Genomic DNA, 25,722 nt, shown 5'->3' on the forward strand with positions numbered 1-25,722 from the left:
AAACTGTGATTATTGCTTCTAAGTGGAACAAACAGACAGAAGTTAGGTTTTGAAGACATGAACAAAAGGACCATCTCCGATCCACACTAAAGCTCAATTCCATATAAGAAGAGAGAGCTATATTGCCCAATTTCCAGTGCCATCATCTCTTCTCTGTTTCATCTATCTCAGGATAATTCAGAACATGTAAATGGATCCTTGGAAACTAGCGTAAATCTTCATCCCATCACAACTGGTAGTTCAGAAGGCCTGTAGTTTCCCAATATGTCCACCATTAACCTATCTCCCACTCTAAGTCCTACAGTCCTATCTAAAACGTGGCAAGGAGTTCATTGCAGAGGCCAGACAAGGAAAATGAACCAGTGTAAAGGAGAGGAAAAAAAGTCAGGCCTGACAAGTGACATTTGAGGAGGATTAAAGATCTGTGGTTGTGACCAATACGATTTTTTAAAAAGAAAATATTTTTTTTTCTTAAACCCCTTCAAGCTTTAAAAAGCCTTCGCTTTTCATTCTGTAGCCTCAGTGAAATATTCATATAATATAAAATTTGGCCCAAGTCAACCATTCGGAAGTGAGCATCAAGTGAGAGCCCTACATCCAAGTTATTTAGCACAGTTGTTCCATTGTCTTCTGGTCCTGCTGACTTTTGAGTCCCCTCAGTGTGGGCCAGCTGGACTGGACGTCTAGAATTGAAGATATACCGTATATCATAGCAGCCTCCCCTCCCTTTCCCTTGAAACGGGCCATTTTTCCAGTTTATGTGCTCATTAGACTACTATTAGCCTGGCCAATCCCAGACGTTGAGAGAAAATCAAATGCCCAGAGAGCTAGAGATTGGCTTCTGGTCTAGTCCAGCCTGCAGCACCTCTGGCTCAGTGTGAGTGTGTGAGGATTTCATACTGGAATAGCACCTGTGGCTCAGAATGTAACCAGGGATGAAAAAATGATACAGTACTAACACAGGGCAGGGGCAGGAAATGGATCCAAGCCAGTTGAGTTTCCCAAGGCTTCGTTGTGCATCACAGGGCTCCAGATTTTGCCTAGTGGCTGCCTCCACTCTTCATGCCACCTAATACCCAGTCGATGCTGATGAAGCTGAGGCTCATGATCATGAAGAGCACCCCGAGGCATGCAAAGAGGGCTGCCTGCATGGAGAAGAGACAGGAGAGAAAGAGAGTGTCACTCGCAGAAAGGAACCCCCCAAATGTGGAAGTAGAAGCATATGAAGTGTGGCCTTGAGTATTTCTCTTTCCTCTCCTGACAACTGGAGCAAGGAGAGTAACCTTGTGCCAGTTGTAGTGCAATAAAAATGGGTTGGCAACTCATTCATAACAAGGCATGCTCCTACAGCTGTATATTTCTATACTTCACACAAGTTCCGTCCCCCCCTCCAAAAATGAATCATGCAACCTTTATGGCTGAGTAGCACTGCAAGTAGGGAGAAAAAACTCATGCCTTCCTTGAAAATCGTGGTTCTGTTCCAGGCCAGTCTTTCTCTTTGAACAAAGACATTGCACATCCCCATATAGCACAAATGATGATGATATTGATGTTTATAATGATAATTATAAATCATGCATTCAGTTTGAAATCCAAAAACTACGATAGCGTCCATGGATAATATGCAGGACACGCAAGGCGCATTCTCCTTGCCCCTGCTAAGAAATTACTGCCTAGGTTTCACTGTCAGGTGGACGGTCTAAAGCAGAAGGGCCTTTTTCTCATGCAGCAATCCATCCCTTGGGACTCTTCATGAATAACTGAAGTAGCCAAACTAAACTGTTAGAGATTACATACCAGGATCTTTGGAAGGGATTTCATAGGTTCTTTGTCCTTGGGCATGATCCGGATGTAGAATATTGCTGGAAATATGAATATCAGGCAAGGAGCTGAGGTGGCACCTGGGAGAGTTGAAGAGAGGACAGATTTAGGATCCTCAGAAAATGAAAATGCCCTGACATCCCTTTGCTTTTCTTCTCTAACACATTTTGGGGAAAACATGACAAGCTCTGACAACGGAGCCTCCAGCCTTGCCCCTCATCCCTGGCAGAGTCCAGACCAACTATTGATTTTCCTCCTAGGATAGTGTTTGAGTTTAAAATCAGCAGGGTGGGGGGAAGCAACTGATGAGTGGCTAGGAGCGAAAATAACAAAGAAGAGCCCTTTGGAATTACATGGTAAACAAACAAGTTTAAAAGATGGCCTTGATCCTGGAAAAACAGGACACTGAGGAATCCCATGGATGTTCTCAAAGGAATATGGAATAATTAATCTCCTAATGCAATTTCTATTGTTAGGAGCTTGTTTATTTATGGAAGAACTTTGACTCTCCCTTGCGTATTAAAAATACTTTTCAGCAACATTTTTCAAAATGTAAATGATTTTATCTATATCCATAAACAATATCCAGAGTGGATATTTTGCCAAAATGCAGAATCCATTTTACATAGCGGTAATAGTTTGACATCAGTAACTTTCTTATATATCCTTCCTTCCTTCCTTCCTTCCTTCCTTCCTTCCTTCCTTCCTTCCTTCCTTCCTTCCTTCCTTCCTTCCTTCCTTCCGTCAGTTTCCTACTTTCTTCTTTTGCTTTTTGTATTTCTTTTCTATTTTCTTTTTTATAATAGTTTGTATTATCCTTTAGTATTGTTAAAATCCTTAATAAAAAGTATCTGTTTTTTAAAAAAAAGATTCCGGGAATGCAAGACTTACCAATTAAGCCAAAGATTCCCAAGATGGAGGGAGCAAAAATAACAAGCAAATTAATAGATGTCAGTAGCACAAAAGCAATGATAATGTGCCGAATCCAGCTGAAATCCTTGTCTGGAAAAAGCATCTGCTGGATTGCACGGCGCACCTGAAGAAAGAAAAAGTGGTCAGATTCACATTTTAGAAACACTGCAGAGTTCTTCACTGTACGTATGGTCTGTCTTGACTCCTGTGCCACTTCATCACAGCTACGTGAATTTATCTTTTTGCCCAATTGACTAGACTTCTGATCTAATGGCTTAATTTTTGGCTCCAGTTCCCATTTCTAATTGGGTGGACTATGACAGCTATAACTACAACTCCTCCTTTTTTTTTCTTGAAAATTTTATTAAATGTACATTTAAAAACAAAAGTGGACATGATTCAACTTCCCTGGCTACAACACTACTATTAGTATTACCTTATGTTACGGAAAGAAAAAACAAAAACTTAAAATACAACTCCTCCTTAATTGTCTACCAGTGCTTAGAACTTATATGCTATTATCCCCTGCTTGTATCTATCACAGTGGTGCTATAGTTTTGAACAACAGTGGTACCTTGGTACTCCACTGCTTTGAAACTCATTGAATTTGGTACTCAACACATTTTGATGTGAAAATTTTGACCTGGTATTCATTGTGTGTTTGGTACTCAACACACAAGCTAGAACTTGTTGATGTTGGCTGCCTTATGATTCATTACATTATTCCTTATGGGGAAAAATTGCTTGGTACTCATCATTTTTGGTACTCATCATGCCTCCTGAAACCAATTAACGATTAACCAAGGCACCGCTGAAAACCACAATGACCTTACTGGTTTACAGCCTAGGCTGTCTTGATATTTATTCCTTTTTCAATTACAAAAAGTAGATATCAAGAATTCATGCAAGATAGGAATTAGATTTTAGACTGAGATTCCAGTTTAAAAAACACCTAGACACACACAACACAAAAATAACATTTAGTCTCCCATCTGTCAGTTTTCTGACAGCAGAACTCACCGGGAAGAGAACAATGGGCACCGTTAGTGTCACAGCAATCAACACAGCTACTCGCACACACAAGATCAGCACATCAAATGAGTCTACTCTGCTGTAGGTGTGAAGCAGCTCTGATTCTACCTGCCCTGTAGGAGACAGCCAAGAACAGAATAGCAGCATTGATCAGGCTAAGTATAGAACAAGGACTTTCTTTATACAGCACTCCCAAACTGGTTTTTTTTGTTTGTTGTTTTAGAAATGAAGACCCTAGAGGTGTTTGTTGTTTCTGGAGGCTGCAATCATATGGCTGGTGGCATGGACAACTTTGTAAAATGCTAATTACAGTTTTCTCAAATGAACATGTAAGTAATTATATTGCACAACAAGGGAAACTTGATATACTATTATGTCTTTGTGCAGGATACAATGCAACGATTCAGCATTCTTCTTCGGAGGTTCTCTAATGAAATGCATGAGACAGGCCAGTCCAAAGCACAGCTGAGAACACAAGCTTTGCAAAATGTGAAAGGATCACTACTGTTGGTGCTTTACAGTATAGTTCATTAGTCAGTTGAGCATCCAAACAACATGTAACTGCCTCCAACTGCATTCCAATGGTTAGTCCTCGAGGGATAAGGCTACAGCTTTAAAAAGACAGTACTTTCTGCCCTCAGTATCTGCCTTTGCTCCTTTAATTAGGAAGCACAGAACACGGGATACATTATAAACTTTCTGTTGGCTTGAAGGCTACCCAAATCTTTGTACAGTATGTTGGTAGGCATATTCCAAAATTTGCAAGAGAGGGATTTAAGAGATCAAATGGATGCCTGAAATCTCTACAAGGCTTAGTATATACCTCACAACCCCCCACCCACCTGCAAAACACTAAAAAGGACCTAATTCTAGGAGTTACAAAAGGGATATTAATGGGCTGGATATGGTCCTCAGAACATACATGTACTCCTAGGGCAATGGAAAGGAACTTACCATAGAACGTGAGATAACCAAATAGGGCAGCCAGGAAGTACATAACATACATGACTGTGATGGAAATGTTGGAGATGCACTGCATCTTTTTCTTGGTTGGGCTAAAAGACATACAAAAGCTCAATGAGAAGGATTTAACTTATGTTAATCATGCAGTTATTTTGATTTATTAAAAGAGTGCATTATTATCATTTGAATTTCTTCCTTACCTTGCTACTGTTTAAAAATAGAAATGCTTGATGAAACTCAACTCCTGAACATTCTTCCTGCGAGGTCATATTACATGACAAGTCACAGGAGTTTGGATGGCATGTATATCATCTGTCTATCATGGGGCGAGGGGAAACTATTTGATGAAAATCCCGAGAAACACTAAATGGTTTTTAAATTAAAATGAACCTCTGTCGCACTAACCATGCTATGGAATTCTACTGGAAAACTATATCACTGATTCTCAACAGTGCAATTCTAACAGACCCCAAAAGTTCACCTCTTGACCCTTATGCATTTTTGAACAGGTATTTGTCCTCTTGCCTACTGAGAATCAACATTTCTGGAATAACAGAAAAGACACATTTGCTGAACAGAACCCACCAGTATGGCCTTTTGTACTTAGAGCTGCATGTCTTTCCTTATGACCGAGAAGGGAGCTGTCCAGAATTTGCAGTAGGCAATGTGCAAAAAATGTGTGCGTGCATGAGGGGAAAAAAAGAACTGATGTCTTAAAACATCATCCTTTATATTCATCCTCTAAATTCAGTAATCTGGTGCCCATGCTGTTTGTTCACTTGCAACACTACTTCAGTGGTGTCAACAGTGAGGTATTATTAACATATGTACATACTCACTTTTTCAACTCAGTGTAGATAGGAAGGACTTCAGGATGACACACAAAAGCAAATGCCATGATAGGGATGGTGTAGGCTGTCTGCAAAGTTAAAAGGGAGAAGAGATGTTGGGGAAATGTCAGAGAAGCTTCTGCATGCAAGGGTGATGCTTCTTTAAGGTCTTAACAATACCCAGGCAAAGAGATTGCACATCCCAAAATAGTGTTAATAAAAATTAGCAGGGAATAGAAGAAGTGGAGACAATTTTTTACAGAAGTGTGACTCCCAGAAACTCAGGACCCTGAGCCCCAATCTAGATGTGTTATTGTGGCCATTCTTCCATTCACTTCATCAGACAGCAGTAACCACTAAACCAGGGGGCCCCCAATGCCTGGGTTGCAGCCCACTACTGGTTTGTGGCCCGTTCAGAACTGGGCCATGAAAGTGGCGGGCAAGCACCCACCTACCTGTATCTCCACTTGTGTGTATATCCGGCAGGTGAGTTCATGCACCACTCATGTGGAACCTTCCCCCCCCCCGCACTGATCCGCAAAGCCAGAAAGGTTGGAGACCACTGCAGTTCTGAGCTTTTTTCAAGTTGCCCTTTATACCTTTACATGTTTTACATTTCATCTCTTTCATTCCTCACTCTTACCTTGTTTTTTGGCTGTATGGTTTTTATCCTCAAAACTCTTTCTCTACTTTTGTAAGCTTCCTGTTTGCTTTCCTATTCTTTCTACCAATTAATTTCTTTCTCATTTCACAAACTCCTGCTCCATAGTTTAGATCAATATAACCTCCGCCGCAGTTAGCCTGGTAATCTGGAGAATCTCAGACTGGAGAAGGTTGGTTTAAACTATTTGTATCAAGTTGGCTCTAGAACAATGATTAACATTTAATAATAAAAGGTCAATAATACAGTAAACAACTGATATAATAGGTCTGATAACTGTTTTCTAATTTGGACACTTCCTGATATTTAGGTCAATACTCCCACCTACAACCAGCTGGCTGAAAATTCACACATCTAGATGGCACCTAGATTGAAAAATGCTATATTAATTACTGCTGGCTTTATCATGGATCCACTCATCTGACCTGAGAGTTGAGTGTGAACAAACTTGAAGAGCAAATATCTTCCTCTGTAGCCTGCACAGCAGTGTGTTCGTTTTGATAGCTGCTTGTGCCAGCCAAGGTGTAATTCAGGTTCCCTGTGTTGTTGATCTGCTCAGGAAGTGGACAAGGAATCTGGAACTTTTTGTAAATGACCTGAGGAGGAAATAAAACCTCATAAGTTCTCATCTGCTTGATGATACACAGTCATCAATACAAGGAACTTTATTTGCCTGCTTCACATATTTTAATCATATTTTCATCAGATGAACTCGACACTAGGTAAGAAATCAGCTATATTGGATAGCTAGCTATGTGTTATCTGAGGAAAGAATGGCTAATGTCTGTGTACCAGTCAGTGACTGATGACCTTAAGCATCAGTGTACTTCATGGCATGGGGTCAGGTTATTTGCAGAACTGCCTGTCTTCAAAGATTTCTGTTTGTCCAATGAGATCTGGCACAGCTGCATGCTTTGGGTTCCTACTATGAAACAGTGTCTTCTGTTGGGACCCAGCACCTGCCTGTCACAGCACCTGCCTTGTGAAACAATTTTCCCTCCAAAGTTTGGATGAACCTGACCTGTTTTTATAGAACAGACATGTCAAACACAAGGCCCGGGGGCCAGATCCGGCCCGCGAAGTGGTTTCATGTGGCCCGCGAAGCCATCCTGGAAACAGTGAGGGAACGGCCCCCACTGCCTTGGCCCTGGCCCAGAGACCCTCCTCCTGCCAGAGACCCTCAGATCTCTCCCACTCCTGCCCAGGCCCCCATAGGCACCCTTGATGCCAACGATGTAGTTGGCCACGCCCACCCAGTAGGCCACACCCACCCAGGCCATACCCACCCGGCCCCCTGAGGGCAACCGCAATGCTGATGCGGCCCTCAATGAAATTGAGTTTGACACCCCTGTTATAGAGCCTTACAAACCTGGTTCTTCCTCTGAGTATTAGCCTACAGGGGTAGGCAACCATGGCTGGCTCAGGAATTCTAGGAGTTGAAGTCCATGAGTCATAAAAGAGCCAAGGTTGCCTACCCCTGGCCTAGAACATAGGAAGAACCCATACAGAACTAAAGATCTTGACTGAGATATGTGAGAGTTGGTCTTGGTTAATTTTGTTCTTATTGTTATTTCTGTTGCCCTATTTTTCTTTTTATCCTGTTCTGAATATTTATTGTATTGTATGTTACCCCAATTTTAATTCTGTGCTTTCAAGTTTCTGAAAATTGTAACTCACCTAGAATCACTCAATAACTCAGTCTATTTCTATATAAAACAAACAAACAGAAACAAAAAGCAACTAGAAATGATCTTGTTCTCTCCAAAGGTGCTTTTTGTTTCTCCAAATGAAGGCTCTCCTTATGCGCTGGGCCACCTTTCACAACTCTCACAATTCTATGTAGCTATTCTGGGGATGACTGCATGTCATGTCAGCCAGTCAAAGAGATCCAATATGAAAGTGCACTTATCAGAGTGATAATATGCTAATACTGGAAACATGATGCCTTCGTATCTTATGTATCCCAATCTCACAGTCCCTTATTGCTGGCCTTGATGACTAGAACTGAGAGGAGTTAAAGAGAAATCTGGAAGGGATCAACTGGCCTTTTGCTGCTATAACTTTATTTGAGAATACTGAGAACTACACTTTCAACTGAAACACCCACCTTCATACTCACACATCTTTATATTAGTAAAACTTAATAACTGAGTTCTAAACATTGTACATACTTTCCAAAATCATATTTCTCAAATCTGTCTTGTGATTTTGAAACCCACTTTATGATTTGAATTGTCGTCATGTGTGTATCTCTTAATACAAAGATAGCAACACAAATATGCAGCCTAAGCTTGTAAGTTCTGGTAATTCTTATTATTTTTAAAAAATATATATACTGTGCTTTTTTTTATAAAATGAACTTAAAACAGGTTCTAGAAAAGCCAATAAAACACGATAAAACTACTCAAAACAGTTGCTGAAAAACAGTTGCTAAATTCATTCACTGTTATAAAAAGCAGGGTAAAATAATACAAATTAAAATCAGGGAGACAGAATATTAACCCACACCAAACCCCACTGAGTAGCTTGCCTAAAGCATCAGGCAATAAGTAAATTAAATGTCTCCAGGTAGTTCAAACCATGCACCAGCATGAAGCTTGTAAATGTAAAACATGCTAAGCTTTAGGCAGCGTGGCATGTCACCAGTGTATATAATAAAGGAGATTTACTTATATAGCTTACTAAAGACATTTTACCATAATGTCAGCAGATTGCAACTTTTTAAAACAAGAAGTAAGTAGCACAAATGCCGCAGTGATAATTGCACTACCACTATTTTTTGCAAGAGATCACACTACGATTATTTATAGGGCTGGAGTGTTAGAAAAAAAATCAAGCTAGTAAGCCCTTCGGGATTGTCCTTATTATAATTCAGGACAAAAGTTACAATTTGATTAGCTATGAATGTCTTCAATACAGTACATCATTTAAATTACTGATAAAGGAGAGTATTTGTAGCTCAGGATTGAAATAAAGGGTCCTTGGTGCTCTCCGAGCTTGGTTGTTTTCATCCAGATGTTTCATTACCCAAACTAGGCAACATCATTGATGTCATGATGATGTTTCCTCATTTGGGTAATGAAACATCTGCAAAGACCTCTGATTTTAAACTAAGAACCACTTCTGACTTGAAAACATATGATAGCTTGAAGAAGAGTAAAAAAAATTACTCCCTTCCCCAGCATTAGTAGGCACTTTGTAATTGTATTTTATTAATATGCATGCTATCCTTCTGAGGGCTCTGGCACTATTCCCTGTTTTCTCCTGTTGTCCCCCACAATGGTACAAAGCTTCTTCTCCCAGGAATAGATCAGTGTTTCTGACAAGGTAGTGAGAATGTAGTGATGCATCTTGCAAAGGCTGGAGGCAAATTGCTTACAAGCTATTTACTGTGACAGTCTGCACTTGACAAAGTAGCACCATCCAATTTTAGCAATGGCAGGAAATACAAAATCCTCCTCCTTTGCCTTATGACTCAAAAGAAAAAGGTTTAGGACCGGATTCAGAGTCTCGATGCATCTGGTTTGATGAAGATAGAATCTAGCAGAAATAATGACATGCACGTAAAGATCTCTGACCATAGGCTGGGACCGATTAAAATCTGTAATCCAAAACATCAGCACTGTTGTATTGAAAAGACTTGTATTAAAGTTTCAATGGAGCCCTCAAGCTCAGAATAATTCTCTCTTTCTTAATCTAACCCTTCCCATCAAGTTGCTCTGTGAATAAAGGAAACAGGAAAATGTACTTGCCACTCTTAAAAGATGGGCAAGATAGAACTATATCTACAGATAATCCTTGCTTAACAACTACTCGTTCAGTAGTTATCATAGTGCTGAACTAGTGGTAGTCAATGACTGGTCTCATAGTTGTGGAAGTGCCCCTATATTTACGTGATTGTAATCCAGGTGCATTGCAACCAACTTGCAGTGATGATGTTGCAGCATCCCATGTTCACATGATCACCAAATGCAAACTTCGCTGCCAGCTTTTAACAAAGTCAATGGAGAAGCTGGCAGAAGGTCACAAATGGTGGCCATGTGACATTACCCTTAATGTCAGCATAGGATTCACTTAATAATAGCAACCAGAAGTGCTGGAACTGTTGCTATTGGTAGGCGGCACAGTCATCTAAAGTTGTGCTTTACAACCTTACAATTCCTGTTGTTAAGTGAGAACTACTTATAGTTACTAATTAAAATTTCAACTTTATGCCCATTTTTTTTGAAGTAGACCATGTTGACCTTAATGCATCAAACTTCTGAATAGACTGTATCAAAAATAAATCTTACATAGAGTTAAAGAAAAAAAAGACTTTATAACGCATCATCATTCAAACTCACTGAAATCAGGAAGAAGACCATGCAGCTGAGAGAAAACCCACTGGTATAACCAAGATAACCTGGAACAAGAGAAGACAAAACATTGCAAGGGATTTGTAATGTAATTTGTAAGCTTCTCTGTTGTGCTAAATTTCTACCTCTTTTTCTCTCCATCATTCTTTCACTATTATTGTCTATAAAGAGGTCTAGCTGTTAGAAAGCATCTATTGAAGCGTGTGTTCCTGAAAGTATTTTGCTCTCAAGGAATAGCGCTTTGGGTTTTCCATTTTGCAAAGTCCAATTGTCCAATTCTAAATAATACTTTAATCCTCAATAGTAGATAGCCTAAAGAGGAGCATTTCAGTGGATGTGGGTATTGGGGGCGATTCGCATGCTTTTTAGAAACGCTTGGCAAAACAAAAGTTCCTGTTCACGTATACTAGCAATATGCATGCTGCTTTTCCTGCTAATTCCATATTTCACTGCATAGTCATTAAGTGTTTGTCATCCTCATAAATGAGGGTTAAGGAACTTAAGCAAACCTTACCAAGTTGTTTCATGAGGGCCAGAGGAAGGATAATGGTGATACTGACAAGGATTACCAGGTAATTTCCATTCATATACCAGTCCCTGAAATGACACAGTCAAAATTATATCACTTATAGCCACTGGTTCTTTGAGTACCATGCCATGAGGTATTTCTCCAAACTAAATGCAGCCAAAGCAAAAAAGCGGGCGGGTAGACAGTTAATACAGTTAAATCATACTAATGCCTTAAACACAGCTAATATGTATGGATACACAGAATGCATCCTCACTGTCACAATAAAACATTTAGCTTATATAGGATATGGAGGGGGGGACCTGAGGATCTTGGGGGTCACATGGTCCCCTTATGCCGTAGGCTCTTTTCTGGAATCATACAATTAGGATTAATCTCTCTGTGACTAGTAGACTCTGGCTGCAATATTCTGAGACAGTAGTCTTCCTATATGGATCTAATCAGTCAGACCACTCTATTAATTAGAACAAAATTAACCGACATCAGCTTTTCAAATTTAGGCGGAGTTTTGCCAGCTCAGCTTGGAAAAACAGGACTGAATCTTGAACCTTTAGCACACACTGTATGGAACTCAGCCACTGAATCATGGCGCTTCCTATAGTTCTGAGAGAGCTCTGTCTGTCTGTCTGTCTGTCTGTCTCTCTCTCTCTCTTCCCATTTGTCTTTAACCTGAGCCCTTGAAACCTTAATCCAAATCTAAGGAAATCTTACCAAGTTTCCTTCCAAAGAGAGCTCTAAGGCAAGGCCTAGTCTAAAAGCACACGAGGAAAAGCTCTGTTTAGTATTTCAGTACCTCACATATTTTTCCACGAGGCTAAGGACAAGAAAAGGAAACATTATAAGCCAGGGAACCAGAATTCTGCATGACTCATGTAATATTTAAAGACAGATACATCTGGATATGAACAGGCTTAATTTTCATAATCCAAGAAAGAACACTATTTTTGGAAGGCAATTTTATATTAACTATTTTATTTTATGGGGAAAGCTTTGGGATTAAAAAGGGTGGGTGTGGAAACTCATAAATAAATGAGAGACATTTCAAGCAAGCAGAGACAAACATTTCAGAAGTGGGAGAGGGGACTGGTTATAAGAATTTCAGAGTATAAAGAAATCCTTGCCCTGAATCAGGATCTGCCAGACTCCGAGACCCTTGAAAGTGAGCCCAGGGTCTTTAGTCTTGAATGGCACTGTAAGATGTAGGTCAGAAAGAACTGCGGCTCCTTCAGTTTTGGCCCATGGAAAGACCTCTTGTAACAAGAAACAGTCCAAGAGGAACCAAAGCAGGCTGTAAAAGGAGGCTGTTCTCATTCCCAATTTACTCTTGTAGCCTGTTCAGGTTGAGTTCCAGAAACTGACCAAAGCTGAATCACCACCTATTTTACCCAGCCTGTTTCCTCAGAAGCAAAAACTCTTGCTCTTCTTCCATTTTAAAAGTCCTAGTTTGACCTTTAGCCTGATTCTCAGATTGGCTGTAATTAAAGGTCACCCAGCACAACCTTTCTCCCAAGTACATGCTGATACCTCTGCTGAGCTTGTGGTATCCAGCTTTGCAACTTGGGACAGTCCAAATCCTGCCAAAGATATATCTCTTTCCAAATGAAACCCCTTACTCAACAGTGCTCTTAAAATATAAATGATTTCAGAGTTGTTCAGTACATGCACTGTGCATTACAATAACTGAGTGCACACATTGCTCCACATCATAAATCACGATACGATCCCACAATAGTTGGGTTCATACCACAGACTAAGCCAAAACCAAACTGACCATATCGTTGTTTAGGGCAATACAAGAACCTAGTTGCCATTTTCAAGTTTCTTCTTTGCAGTCAACATGTGCTCTGCTTCTTTAAATAAGATTTTCCAATGATAATGAAATATTCTATTCTGCTGTCCTGCTGGCCATGTATGTTTTCAGAGTGCCCAGTCTTGGGACTAATGCCAGATAAACATACCGCTAATAACACAAAACACCTATAAGAATTTCTTGGATGCATCTCACACTGAAGGAAAGAAGCAAACACAACGGTGGCTTTGCCCTCTTCACATCTCAGGCCTAAAGAGGAGTGATACATTTTTGGGTCTCTGATGGCAATTCACAAATCCAAGGGAGAGGATCTCTCACTGCCTACTGCTATACTAATTTCCTTAACTAACCCTTGGGTTTGCTAGGATGGAAGAAGGCTTGCTGAAGCCCAGCCAGCTCATGAGCAGAAACAGATCTGATTAATACATCCAGGACAGAAAGAAGTGGAGCATCACACATGGATTGGAAGTTTACTTTGGCTTAATCCTGTGCAGAGGGTTTATTCAACGTTGGCGTCCATTAAAAATAGTAGTGGCTTAATGCTGTGAAATCCCTGTAACAGATTGTCCAGAGGAGATAAATCTCTATACTACTAGCAAGATGTTAAATGGAGCTGAGCAACAGGGAAGGAGAAGGTGGGGAAAGCGGAGAGCTCATGAATAAAGACGGGAGAAGAAATGGGTGTCTGAGAGTCCAGAAGTGAGGAAACGCACCCAACGGTTTAAAGTACAGTACGATTCAGGCATTTCTATAATAGTATTTCTCCCCGCACTCCATTTCTGTTTGGGGCCTGGGCTAATAATCCAAAAGTAGTTTTGTAATGAACCAGCTGTCCTCTTTGCTTAGCCGCTTGCCTCTGGTTGACCACCCAGCTTACAGCTACCACCTTGTCTCCATTGACCATGCCAAAGACTAAGAGCTGGGGTATCAGGATTAGACAATAAACATAACTGGCATCTACCATAGTGGCAAATTGCACTTAAATTGGAGAGACATAAACAAAACAAGCACACAGGCTAGAGCAGGGATATTAAAAAATTTCTCCCCAATGTTACTGGTATTTGAGGCTACAGATATACAGTATACATTTATGAATCTAGCACTATAGCCAAGCACACTATCCATTGTTGACATCATATCCTCCTTAGGCAGAACAATGTAAATATGGCATATAGGTATAGAAAATGTAGAAAGGAGCCACATGGGGACACTTACGTTGTTTTCTCCTCCAGGGCGAGGAAGGTCTGGATGACTAGAGGCAGTTCAGACTTCACAATGTATAAGTAGCTTGACATCGCTGAAGAAAGAGACAGAAGTTACCAGAGGATGGAGGCCACTTAAGATACAGAGGGAAAGTGATTTAGGAATGCATTTTTGCCTGCATGATTCTTTCTTCTACAGTGCTTTCCAGGAGGTCTAGGAGGTAAAAGGGCTTTTACAGTATTTAGAAAGGACGATGTGATCATGACCAGTTTTTTCCTACCTCCAATGTTTTGTAGTGTTATAGCAATGGCAGCTGCCAATTTCCCTGGTGTCCCAAAGGCTCTGTAACCCAGTTGCTCATAGGCTCGGATTCCTACATGATATCAAAAATTAACAAAAAGAAAATAACATATGAATAAAACCACACCATTTCAGTGACATAATGAACAATGTTTTGGGCTGGGCCCTTTTCTCATAACAAAAGTAATTGGAATAAAAACAACAGCTGTTCTTACGTACACAGCAACCCCTGCAAATTACATTTCTAAAATAAAATATACAAAGTTGACAGAGATTTATGTTAATCTCTGTCTTTATCAGTTTTTATTATAGTGAAAATTTCTTTCCACCGCTTAAGTGGAGAAACAATCAAGGCATTTGGCAAGAGTACCAGCAGTTCAGCTGAAGACTAAATGTAACCTTTGGGATGAGATTAAGTGAAACCACCAGCAAAGTCAGATTTAAGGAAGTTGAACCAGCTCTACCATTAGGGCAATTATACCCCAACAACCCCCTCTTGTTTATTTTAATTATTTTTAATTAATTAATTTTTTATGCCACCTATCTCCCCTACAATGTGACTCTGGGCTGTTTGTTCCCTAGCTTTAGGAATAGACTTACCAGATAACAGCATGTAGACATACAGCTGACTGAAGTAGAAAAGGTACTCAGATCAGAGTTTGCTGAGAGGATCAATGCAATTGCCCCACAGTCTGCTTATTTATTTAGCAGTTATTCCATCTTTTGTCCATCATGGAATTCAAGACAGAATAAATGTAGTCTCAATTGATCTTCTAGCTGAGTACGTTAATTTAGTCACAGCCAGATGCCGTATCGTATGGCATAGAACTGGGTATACTGAAACCTCTGTGTATTTCTCAGCAGGTTTATCACACTTACCAACAATCCCTGAGGATTTAAGCAGCAAGTGTATAGAATAGCTGGACAAGAGAGCTACAGTAGTCAAGAGGAATCTAGGGGAAAAAGAAGATACGTATGTGATTAAAGAACTGGGATAATATTGGGCAAAAAACATTTAAGAGGGAATCTCAACTTCTTTTACAGACAGCATAGTGGACAAGTCCAGCAGGAGAGGGTGTGGTCTTCTAACAGTTTTCTGAAGCCACAACTGGAGCATATCTCAATTACTTTTTCTTTTTGTGAAATACTTCCCAAACTTTATCTAACTCCAAAAGCAATTTTCTAATTTCTGAACGGGGTATCTGGAGCTTTTAAATTAGACATTACAGAATGAAAGCACTCTATCAGCGATCATAGATGAAGCACCCAGGTGGCTTTCTTCTAATTCAAATTCCTGTCCTGGACTATGTTGGGCCACAACTCCACCATCCACAATCACCCTAATCAACTTCAATGTTATTGCAATTCCATACATTTGGACTACACGAGGCTGAAGAAGGTTCAAGAGAAAAACCATAAAGAAACAAAATATGTTTCTATGATCAGCAAATGGTGCAGTTCTTTAAACAAAAATCCAAACATTGAGAAACAAATGCGCACTTATTGCCCAGAAATATGATTTAGGATAGCTTTACCATCTGATTACTTTATTTACTCCATCCTACTTGATAAAACTCACAGACTGAGGGTGATGAGAGGAAGGTGCAGTTTCCTAAGAGCATTAACTTGATATGAGAACTATTAGGTTTCATGAATGTGGCTATCAATATACTATTGATATGAGATCTATTAGGTACTGGCTTCCCTGAACAGGTGCACACAAAGCTGCAGGAGTGGTATATTATGAACTGTTCTAATATGAGTGTGTTATTTTAACCCTTTAATTTATAAAAGGTGAATTAATTCTACCCAGAGGATAATATATTGCAATGGAAGCCAGGAGAATACAGGGCAAAACCCACATACGCATGAACTCACAAACAGCTGGGAACTAATTCTCTCTCAGCATTAGTTATCCTACATTTGGACAGACGTTTTGTTCATTCAAGGCTGAACTATTGTTTCAATCATTGGATTCATCATTTCAAGAACTACCTCCATGAATAAATGACAGGCAAATAATTGTATTCTAGTTCAGTACATGTTGCCATTATCAAAAAGAGAAAAAATTAAAAAGAGCTCCAGAAGATAACGCCCCTATGCTAAATTCAGATTCTATAGTGTAATCACATGATTGGAATATAATATGATCATACTGAAAGAAGCAATGCTGTTTTGATAAGCTTTGAAATTGTTTACTGTGTATTAAATGTTCCAATATCCTGTTTCACATCCGTCCTCTCCACCCGGCACATTGCTATCACCACACATAAAGATGAAAGGGAATGAGTTGTTGCCCAAAGATGCAGATGAAGAAAAAAATGAATTTATGACAATATATGTTGCTAAATATTCACTAGGTCAGATCTGAAATACCAGGATTTTCATTCAAATTTGGAAGTAATTAGAAACACAGTAAAAGAAATGTTGCTACCATGGCTACTTAACCTTCTTGATATGCCCTTAACTTTGTATCAGTCATCCCCATCCTGGCATCAAGTAGGCAAAAAATGATGGGTATGATTACTCAACATACCTACAATGAATTCTTCCAATTATAGTGCAAATTTAACAACAGTCTTACTCTAAAGTAGGGGTGTCCAGAGGTGGAGGTCAGAAAAGTCAAGGTGGTAGCCACATCCATGAAACCAAAGACCCACCCTTTCTTTATGGGCTTGGATTACACTGTTGTAGGCACCACCTGGACATTTTTGATGCCTCCTGCCAGATACTCCTAATGTAATTGCTGGAAAGTAATTCAAACTAAACTACCTGACTAGGTATGGAGTAACCCCCACCTGTCCCTCTTTCAAAGTCAGTTTTTCCAACCCAATTTTGTAAAGAGGCAGGCCCAGCACATTAATGCCAATCCCTTCCCAGTTTCCCAAGTGCTTGTTCTGAATCTTGGCCATGATGGAATCATTGCTGGTTTTATTTTTGTCCTGCTCTCTGAAAAACCTTTGCCTAAAGAGCTCCAGAGAATTTCCACAATCTTCTGCATGTGTCATTTTGCTTGCTGAGCCACCAATCCAGACTGGACAGGAATGACACATAATTGCCAGCTCTTGACTAAAATTGCTCCTGGAGTTTCCTATCCTTGGGCCTTTAGTGTTATTTGAGTATAATGTCTATTACCCCAGCCATCATTGCTGATGGCCGGAGTGATGAGAACTATAGTATAAGAACATCCACAGTCCCAAGTTTGAACTACCACAAGGAAAACAGTTATAATTTCAGCCCCCACTGAAATAGCAGAGCCTTCTTTCCAGACTCTGGCATGTTACTGTGTTTCTGGATCATTTTTTTCTTTCAGTGAATCTCTAAGACTACTCTGTCTTAACCAGCCCATCTAAAATAGTTAAGAAGCAGATGGACCTACTAAACCTATTAAGCAATGTTTGGCATGAAAAGTCACATTCCCCTATGAAATATAACTGCTCAAACACAGAAATATCAAAATCTTGAATTTCTCCATGAGAAAAGGTAGAAGTGGGACAACTGCAGGACAGAGTTCACAGTGTGGTCCTCTTGTGGGTCACCAAGTGAGAACACAGGAGGTTTCCAGACAAATACACCCCAGGGATGTTTTAAAGAAAGGATAGTCAACTCTATGGGATAATTACAGTCCAAAATTACGAGCAGCCACTAAAAATAGGAGTAGCAAGAAGGATGGGGAATGAATATGTCTGTTCCCCAGAAGAAGGCCTTCTAGAAAAACTGGGGGCTTGATCATGTTTGCTTTGAAAGTGACATGAAATTTTCCTGGTGAAAGAAATGTGGCTTGGCAGATTGAGGACAGGCATGCCAGCACTATCCCTAGCTGAACTTTGTGACTGAACGCAACCAAAGAACAAAAGCAAAGCTCTCTGCAGGGTACCGCATGATGCTGAATTGCTTCCCAGAACCTGGGAGGGCTTGTGAGCCCATGTTTTGCTCTTCCCAACAAGAAGCTCAAATCAAATGAGAAATCAGCCCCAGGGAGCCTCGGAAGCAGAAAACGGATCACTTCACTGAAAGCAGTTCATTCCTTCCAACATGCAGTCATTCTCATCCCTGTGAAGATGCAAATGATACAGATGTCCATGGGGTGCAGACAAATGGAAGAACAGGAAATCTTAGGGGGGAAAAAGCATGCATGAAGCATTAATGAATCCAGAGGTCCGAGCTGGATCTAGTAATGGATGATTCAGAGAGTAGATTTAAAATGGAAGAGGGTGATGAACAGCTCTGACCTAGACCTGGCTCCCATGTTGGTTGCAGACATTTTGGCCCTGCACCTTGGTTTGTATGGTCAACAAGAATGGTTAACACCCAGGTAAAAATTACTGTAGGGAAAAGAATTGATACAAGCAAGAAGAAATCTGTTGAGGCTGGTGACTCTTAACAAAAAAACAGAAGAATGAGCTAACGTTTACATAGCAAGAGATCTCCACGTAAATTAGGAGCTGGCCCTGTCCTCCATCTCATTAACTGTTCAGGGTGAAATAGCAACTCTACTTCAGGCAAATGCCAGAGGGAAATGACTAGTAGAGGCAAAGCAAAGTAGGTGGCTGTGTTGCTGCTGGCTACCATAGAGTTTAGGAAGGATCCTTCCCTTTCTGCAGGGATTCTATGAAGTAACACATTCTATGAAATAGAGCTCATCCGTACAGTATTTCATGATGGAAGTCATCCTCAAAGATCTTTTGCAATGATCACCTTCCTCCACTGTTCTTTTCTGCCTCCAGTTCACTGGCACTTGCTTGTTCCTCCCCATTTATGCCATCCTAATATAGCTTTTTTGTCACTCAGGATCATACTAAGTGTTTTATATAGAAGGCAGAGAGCTCCTGGAGGCTTTGTTCTCCAAGCAGAGGTTTGCTGGCTCCCTTCATTGCAAAGGAGCGTCCTTTGTGTTCTCTAACATAAATTCCTGCTCCAAACCATCAATAGACTACAGTTCTGTTTGTCCCCAGACTAACCTGCTCCAGCCCACCTTAACTTCCCACATCATGGCAACCTAACAAACCTCCTTTGTCTTTTTCCTTCCCAAGGCTTCTGTCCACCCAGTTCAGCTGATTTTCTGATTATGAGAGTTCAATTTGCCAATAACCTTAGCTTAGGGTCAAATTCTGCCAACTTTTCTGTTCATTAATGTGTAAATAAATGATCCAACATCATGTCTGTCCTTAAGCTAAGTAGTTTCTTATAAAGGCAAGAAGCATAAAATGATGTCTTTATATTTTGACCAGCTTGTATATTCTCAGATCCAAGGGCATACCATTGAATCATAAGTTATCTTAGTTGTGGGCTGCAACTGCAATTGTGGGTGTCGCACTCTGTCTGTGTTGGTTTAGTAGCCATGTTTCTGAGTTTATGACATGAACCGGGCATTGATTGGAGTCCCATTTCATTAGAATAAGGCATTGGTGTAACAGACTTTGGATAAAACAGGGGGAAAAATCCATTCTGACATTTCCCAAAGTAATGGACAAATCCACTGTATCCCAAGTAATCAGGACAAGGCTACATGATAATCCTCCCTGGCAAGAAAAAGCTACCAGAGCAATAACACGAGGATCTGCTTTATCAGACAGTATAAAATTCCCTGGAAAACAAGTACTGTATATAGAGTAAACCAACAGAGAACTGCACAAGCTACCCATAGATATCAGAACAGTGCAGATCCTCCAGGGATTTAGGATCAGAGTGTCCAGAATTCCCACAATCAGCTTAACCTTTCATCCTATTGGGAATCCCCAAATTTGTGGAGAGTATCTGGCTGAGAAAAGAGAGGGTGGCTCCCTCTCTAGCTCTTCTGATGATGAGCACAGCACTTACAGAAAGAGGAGGATGCCAGTGTTGGCCATAGCATATGCCAGCCCAAGGATCCCACTGCCCATGATGGCATTGCTGAGATTGAAAACAGACATCCCAAAAGAAGTCTTCCCTTCAAACTGAAACAGAAACAAGAGTGTGCATCTGAGAGAGAGTTGTATGCCAGCATAACACTTCTCTGCCCTGTTTCTACGCACCGTCCTCAACCCCTGTCAAAAAGGAGTAGGCCATGGTCTATGCTAGCCATCTTTCATCTTTTGCTGCCCATATGTTTCTTATCATAAGCTTCAGGAAGAGGGCACCCCTATGCAACATCTGCTCTGAAATCCTGTTCTCTCTGGACTAAAGTCCAGGTGAACTTCCCAGACTCCCTAAAATTGTACTGCAATTTCTTTTTCTACTGGCTACTGAGAAAGGTGACCTCTTTTTTTACTTATCCCCTCTCTCAGCCCAGGGCTTGAGAGCAATCTTTCTCATATTGGAGTTATCATAGATACATGTCCTTCCATTCTGATTCCCTTGCCTCTAACCCAACATCTGGGTGGGCAGAGCAAGGAGAAAAGACCATCAAAAGTCTGGTTTGGGTTCAGAGGCTATTTGTTGTAGACTAGAAGGACACAACCAAAGATTGCATCCTTTTTTCTTTTTGGAATGGATTTGTAGGGCTGTTGTCCAGACCACCTGCAAAATATGCACTGGTCTTCCATCTTTTCTGTTAATAGTTTCCCTAGAGATGTATGACTTAGTTATCAATGCGTATCCAAATTGCAACCATCAATCCAGAATAATATACCAAAACTTACATCTGTGAAATGGGTCTGTTTCTTTTCAGCACCATGTGGAAGAAACTCCTCCATCTCTGTTACATTTGCCTGGTTCTCATCAAATCTGCCACAAGATAATAGGGAGGGGGAAAAAACTTTAAGCAGTCTTCTCTTAGAAATTCCTCCTTTCCCAACTCTGGTTTAACGGATTACTACCAGTGGTAACAGTGTTGCAGAATTATCTCTCCTTTCCTTAGGGTCTACTTCTTAGACATACTGAAAAGAAATAATCTTATTGAGGAGTCTTTTCACACAGCGACTAACCCCTTTCTGTTCTAACTTTTGCTATGTATTCCCAAAGTTCCTTCTTATTTTCCAGAGGGCAATAGTATCATTTGTGAAAATAGCTTCAAATATGATGAAAGAATAGAATGAATAAGCCTTAAAGCCCCATTTTTTCCAAATATACTTTTGCTTTTCAAAGAGCTGACTTGTACAGCACTACATTTACTAAGAACATATTTGATATAATAAATTCAGCTTCCTGTGATTACAGGAATATGTCCTATTTTCTTAAAAAAAAACTAAAAAGTTTACTACTTCCTATTATCATATAAAATAGTGCCAGAAGAAGTGCTTGTTCTTAATAAATGCTCCAAAAACTTGCAGTTAACTCTAAACATAGACTTTAGCCTATGTTTCTTGAAAGTTCTAGAGAGAGGCAATAAAAGTATGATCTGGGGGGAAATATGATCATGTGCTGGAAAACTGTAACATTCCTGTCAGCTGTGTATCTGATTGCAAATTTGAAAGCACCATAAAATCAATAACAAACAAATTTGCATTTATTAGCTGCCTAAATAGAAAGTCCCAAAGCTTCCATTATGTCCATCTATTGATTAGGTAAATCAGGATTTATTGCTGTTATGAATGTTCTTCCTTTGTCAGTCAGCAGAACTCAGACATTTCCCATAAGGTTCCCCTCATGCATAGTACACATGAGGAGATGCATAGTCATTGAGGAGTCAAGTCCTTTTGTCACAGAGACACAGAGAGGAACGGAGGGGAGACTAGTAAAACAAAACAGAACTGTTTCACAAAATGGCTGTCTCTCATAATATAGGCAAAAGGGTTAGCTAAGAATATTGAATTAAGTTGAATCTTTATCATGCTGTACAAAAGTCTCACATTTTATAATATACACACTACATAACTGTGTGTAGTTGAGTATTTTAAACATATTCTCAGACTAAGCAAGAGGAATAACTTATCTTGTCTGATGGATAGTAATCAGTGTAAAGTTTTATTTATTTATTTACTTATTTATTTGATTCGTTTGCTGCCCATTTCACCTCATTTTTCCAATATCTTTCTATCAGTTCAGGCAGAAATACTCATTTGTAGCAGAAAATGACATTTTGTGGTCCACTGCAATCTGTTGTAAATTTTCTGTTCAAAGTTACGATAACACTGAAAAAAAATGACATGACCATTTTTTCACACTTATGGCCATTGCAGCACCCTCATGGTCCCATGATCAAAATTCAGATGCTTGACAACTGGTTCATATTTATGACGGCTGCAGAGTCCTGGGGTCATATGATCCCCTTCTGCAACCTTCTGACAAGCAAAGTCAACAGGGAAGCCAGATTCACTTAACAACCATGTTACTAACTTAACAACTACAGTGATTCACTTAACAACTGTGGCAAGAAAGATCATAAAATGGGGCAAAGCTCACTTTACAAATGTCTCACTTAGCAACATAAATTTTGTGGTCATAATTTGAGGACCATTGTACTAACCTAGTAGTACAACGTAGGTCATGGGGCTGAGATGTTAAGAACAATTAGTCTTCATTCTTCTGTTCTATTTGATCTTGTGTTAAATAATGAATATACAGTTCTGTACTTACTCGAGAGCGTTTTTTACTCGTATGTTTGGGGTTAAGAGCCAGTGTTGCGCAGTGGTTAAGGCATCAGGCTAGAAACCATAAGTTCTAGTTCCACCTTAGGCACAAAGCCAATTGGATTTTATCTCAGCTGTAGGAAGGAGGCAATGGCAAAAAAACCTTACCAAGAAAATTGCAGGGACTTGTTCAGGCAGTCTCCAAGAATCAGACTCAACAAAAAATGTTTGAGGTATCTGCAGGTCACTAATTAGGTGGCAGCATTGATCAGGAGGAACCAGCAGTGTTCTTTACTCATGGGAAGAGGGCAGATTAAAACAACGGAAGTGGAAACAGCAGCACAAGAGTGAGTGGGTGGTAATTGGCAAACATTTGTGGATCAGAGAGTGACGTAATAGTAATCCCGTTCACTACAAAAGATAATCTTTACATCCAGGACAAGTGCATTAACTCAATCCTGCAATCTGAGTTAGTCAGATAAGACGGGCCTTGCAAATCACCTCACCTGTCATTTCCCATGGAAGAGGTATTTAATACTGAATGCTTTCCATTTGGCACAATGTCTATCATCTCTGTCTGGATGGGGATTTCGGTAGAGTTCATGTCTTCCTTTTGAAGTCAGCACCTTCCTTTCTCTGGCAAACAGTTTTCAAACAGGCAGCAGATGCTGGACTACTGAGGTCCTGTATCAGCAGAGGGGGAGGGAGAGAGAGAGAGAGAGAAGAGAGATTAATATCTGGTATTAGTTCTCACAAATAAATGAAAACTTCACTGTGAATTCACATGCATATATATATATATGTAAGAAATCAAAATAATATCTTATCTTAGATTTTACAGGTGGAAATCTAAGGCAAGCCTTTTCTGATTACTACAGAATTCTTTTTTTAAAAAAGGGTTATAAATTCAAGCAGTGCTTCACATTTTCTGCTCCTAACCATCAGGCAGCAGCACTACCATGGCAATATAACAAAGCGTGGAGCTGCTTTGATTACTGATTTCCTGCTCCAGAGAGTTGAGCACCCTCCTTCCCAACATGGATAGGGACAGGTTGCACATTTTCTGGGCTTTGCTTAGCTATACTCAAATTTTCAGTATGTGCCATTCCCCCACCTCACCCCCGAACTACACACACACACACACACACACACACACACACACACACACACACACAGAGTCATGCACACAGACACACTCACAGAGAGAGACATACACAAACACTGTAAATATATTGCTTTGTGTATCTTCAGTGGACAGTAGGGTCCTGAATAAAGACAGAAAAGTCCAGCTTGAAATCATGGGTTGGAAGATGATATTGGCATCAGCCTTGGGAATGTCAAGTAACTATGTCTAGATTGGACCTTGGGTTAATCTAAAGTCACAGGCGGCCAAATTTAGACAACATTTGAGCCTACATCTACTAGTATTTGAAAGACAATCACTTCCCAGTCTCTTGCAAGCTATGATAATGTTTAGTTACTCTCATAGTAAAATAATCTGAGTAGGTTTAATTTCCAGCCCTTTGGTACTGCTATTGTCATTTCCCATAAAGAGCTATTAGCACTTTTGCTTTGCTCACCATAACCAAGTTAGTCCTTAACTCTTTTTTTACAGTAGATGCTAAACAGGCTGAATGCTTTAAATCTCTGGCTGTAAGCAGAGCTGCCTCTGTCCCTTTCAAGTGCACAGTTGCATTTGGACCAGAAGTGAGAAATGTACTTGGCATGTGCTGTACAGGCAGCATCCCTGCTCTTGTGCATGAGCAGAAGAAAGTGAGAAGAGCAACAGAAAAGGCAGCGGCAGCAGGAAGAGAAGGCCATTAGGGAAATGGGCTAACTTTAATGCAGTGGGGCGCAGAAGGCCCACAACTAAATCTTAAAAATAAGGGAAAGCAATTACATAAGGAATCCTGTCTTCTCTTTCCTCTTTTTATTGGGCACAAATTTGGAAGATTCCAATTATGGATGGAAAATAGCATCATCTACTTTTTTGCAGGAAAACTGTAAGCAGGAATATATGAGGTCATTAATACTGCTACTTCAGACAAGATTCTGCATTTTATTTTGCTTACTGGAATAACCCAGCATTCATTTTTTTAAAGTTTACCAATTCTTCATAAATTCCAAAACCTAACCTCCAGAAAAATTCTGACCTGCTGCTCAGAGCAGAGGGTTGATAATACCAACTGTGCTGCATTGAAAAGAACAATATTGAGGGGAAAACAATTAGCTAAAGAACTTGGCAGGTGGAGTGTGGTTCTTCTCATTTATTCAGTTGCTGAACTTTTCTAGGCCAGTATTTTTTTAAAGGCCACAAGGCTTTAAGTAGAAGGGAAATTAATCATCTCACTTCATCAGTAAGCAAGATGAGTGTCTCCCCTTAACATCCACAAAAACTGCCCCAAGAGTTCTCATATTCTCACAGGAACAAAAGTTTAGCCCACCTGGGGCTGGCCATCAGCTTATGAAAGGACTGAAGTCTCCCAGAAGAGCGACAGAGGGACTGGAGGCAAATCTCTGGCAGGCTACTTTGCCAGGTTTTGAAAACCCTCAGACGTGCTGGCAGGCAACACAAAGCACTTTCTGTTGGGCTTCCTAGCTCTCCTTAGCTGATAGTTGGAAAGTAGTTTCCAAAACAGAGCAACTTTAGAGGCAGTTGGCGCCCAACGAAAGAGGGGGACTACATCCCAGCTTCTCTTTATCACCATTTTCTTTTGATTGTCTTTCTTCTGCTAGCTCAAGAAAGTTTGTTGGGCTGTTATTGCTCTTAAAATAATATTTACATTAGTATTCCATAAACTGCAGTCGATATAATAC

The 25,722-nt window shown here is 40.1% G+C and overlaps 1 protein-coding gene across 1 annotated transcript; it reads right to left on the minus strand.

Annotated features, from left to right (window-relative positions):
• Positions 1–892: 892 nt before the first annotated feature.
• SLC38A3 (solute carrier family 38 member 3) lies at positions 893–23,509 on the minus strand (the record flags this gene model as incomplete). Its single annotated transcript, XM_081320721.1, has 15 exons — positions 893–1,145; positions 1,798–1,901; positions 2,713–2,857; positions 3,754–3,878; positions 4,720–4,820; positions 5,568–5,647; positions 6,645–6,815; positions 10,563–10,621; positions 11,089–11,171; positions 14,129–14,210; positions 14,397–14,489; positions 15,296–15,369; positions 20,237–20,352; positions 21,037–21,121; positions 23,412–23,509. The coding sequence occupies 15 exons, from the start codon at positions 23,507–23,509 to the stop codon at positions 1,041–1,043; spliced, it is 1,521 nt and encodes a 506-aa protein (XP_081176847.1). The 3' UTR covers positions 893–1,040.
• Positions 23,510–25,722: the final 2,213 nt, after the last annotated feature.

Source organism: Vipera berus (genome assembly GCF_964194415.1).
Source record: "Vipera berus genome assembly, chromosome: 2".
Classification (NCBI taxonomy): domain Eukaryota; kingdom Metazoa; phylum Chordata; class Lepidosauria; order Squamata; family Viperidae; genus Vipera; species Vipera berus.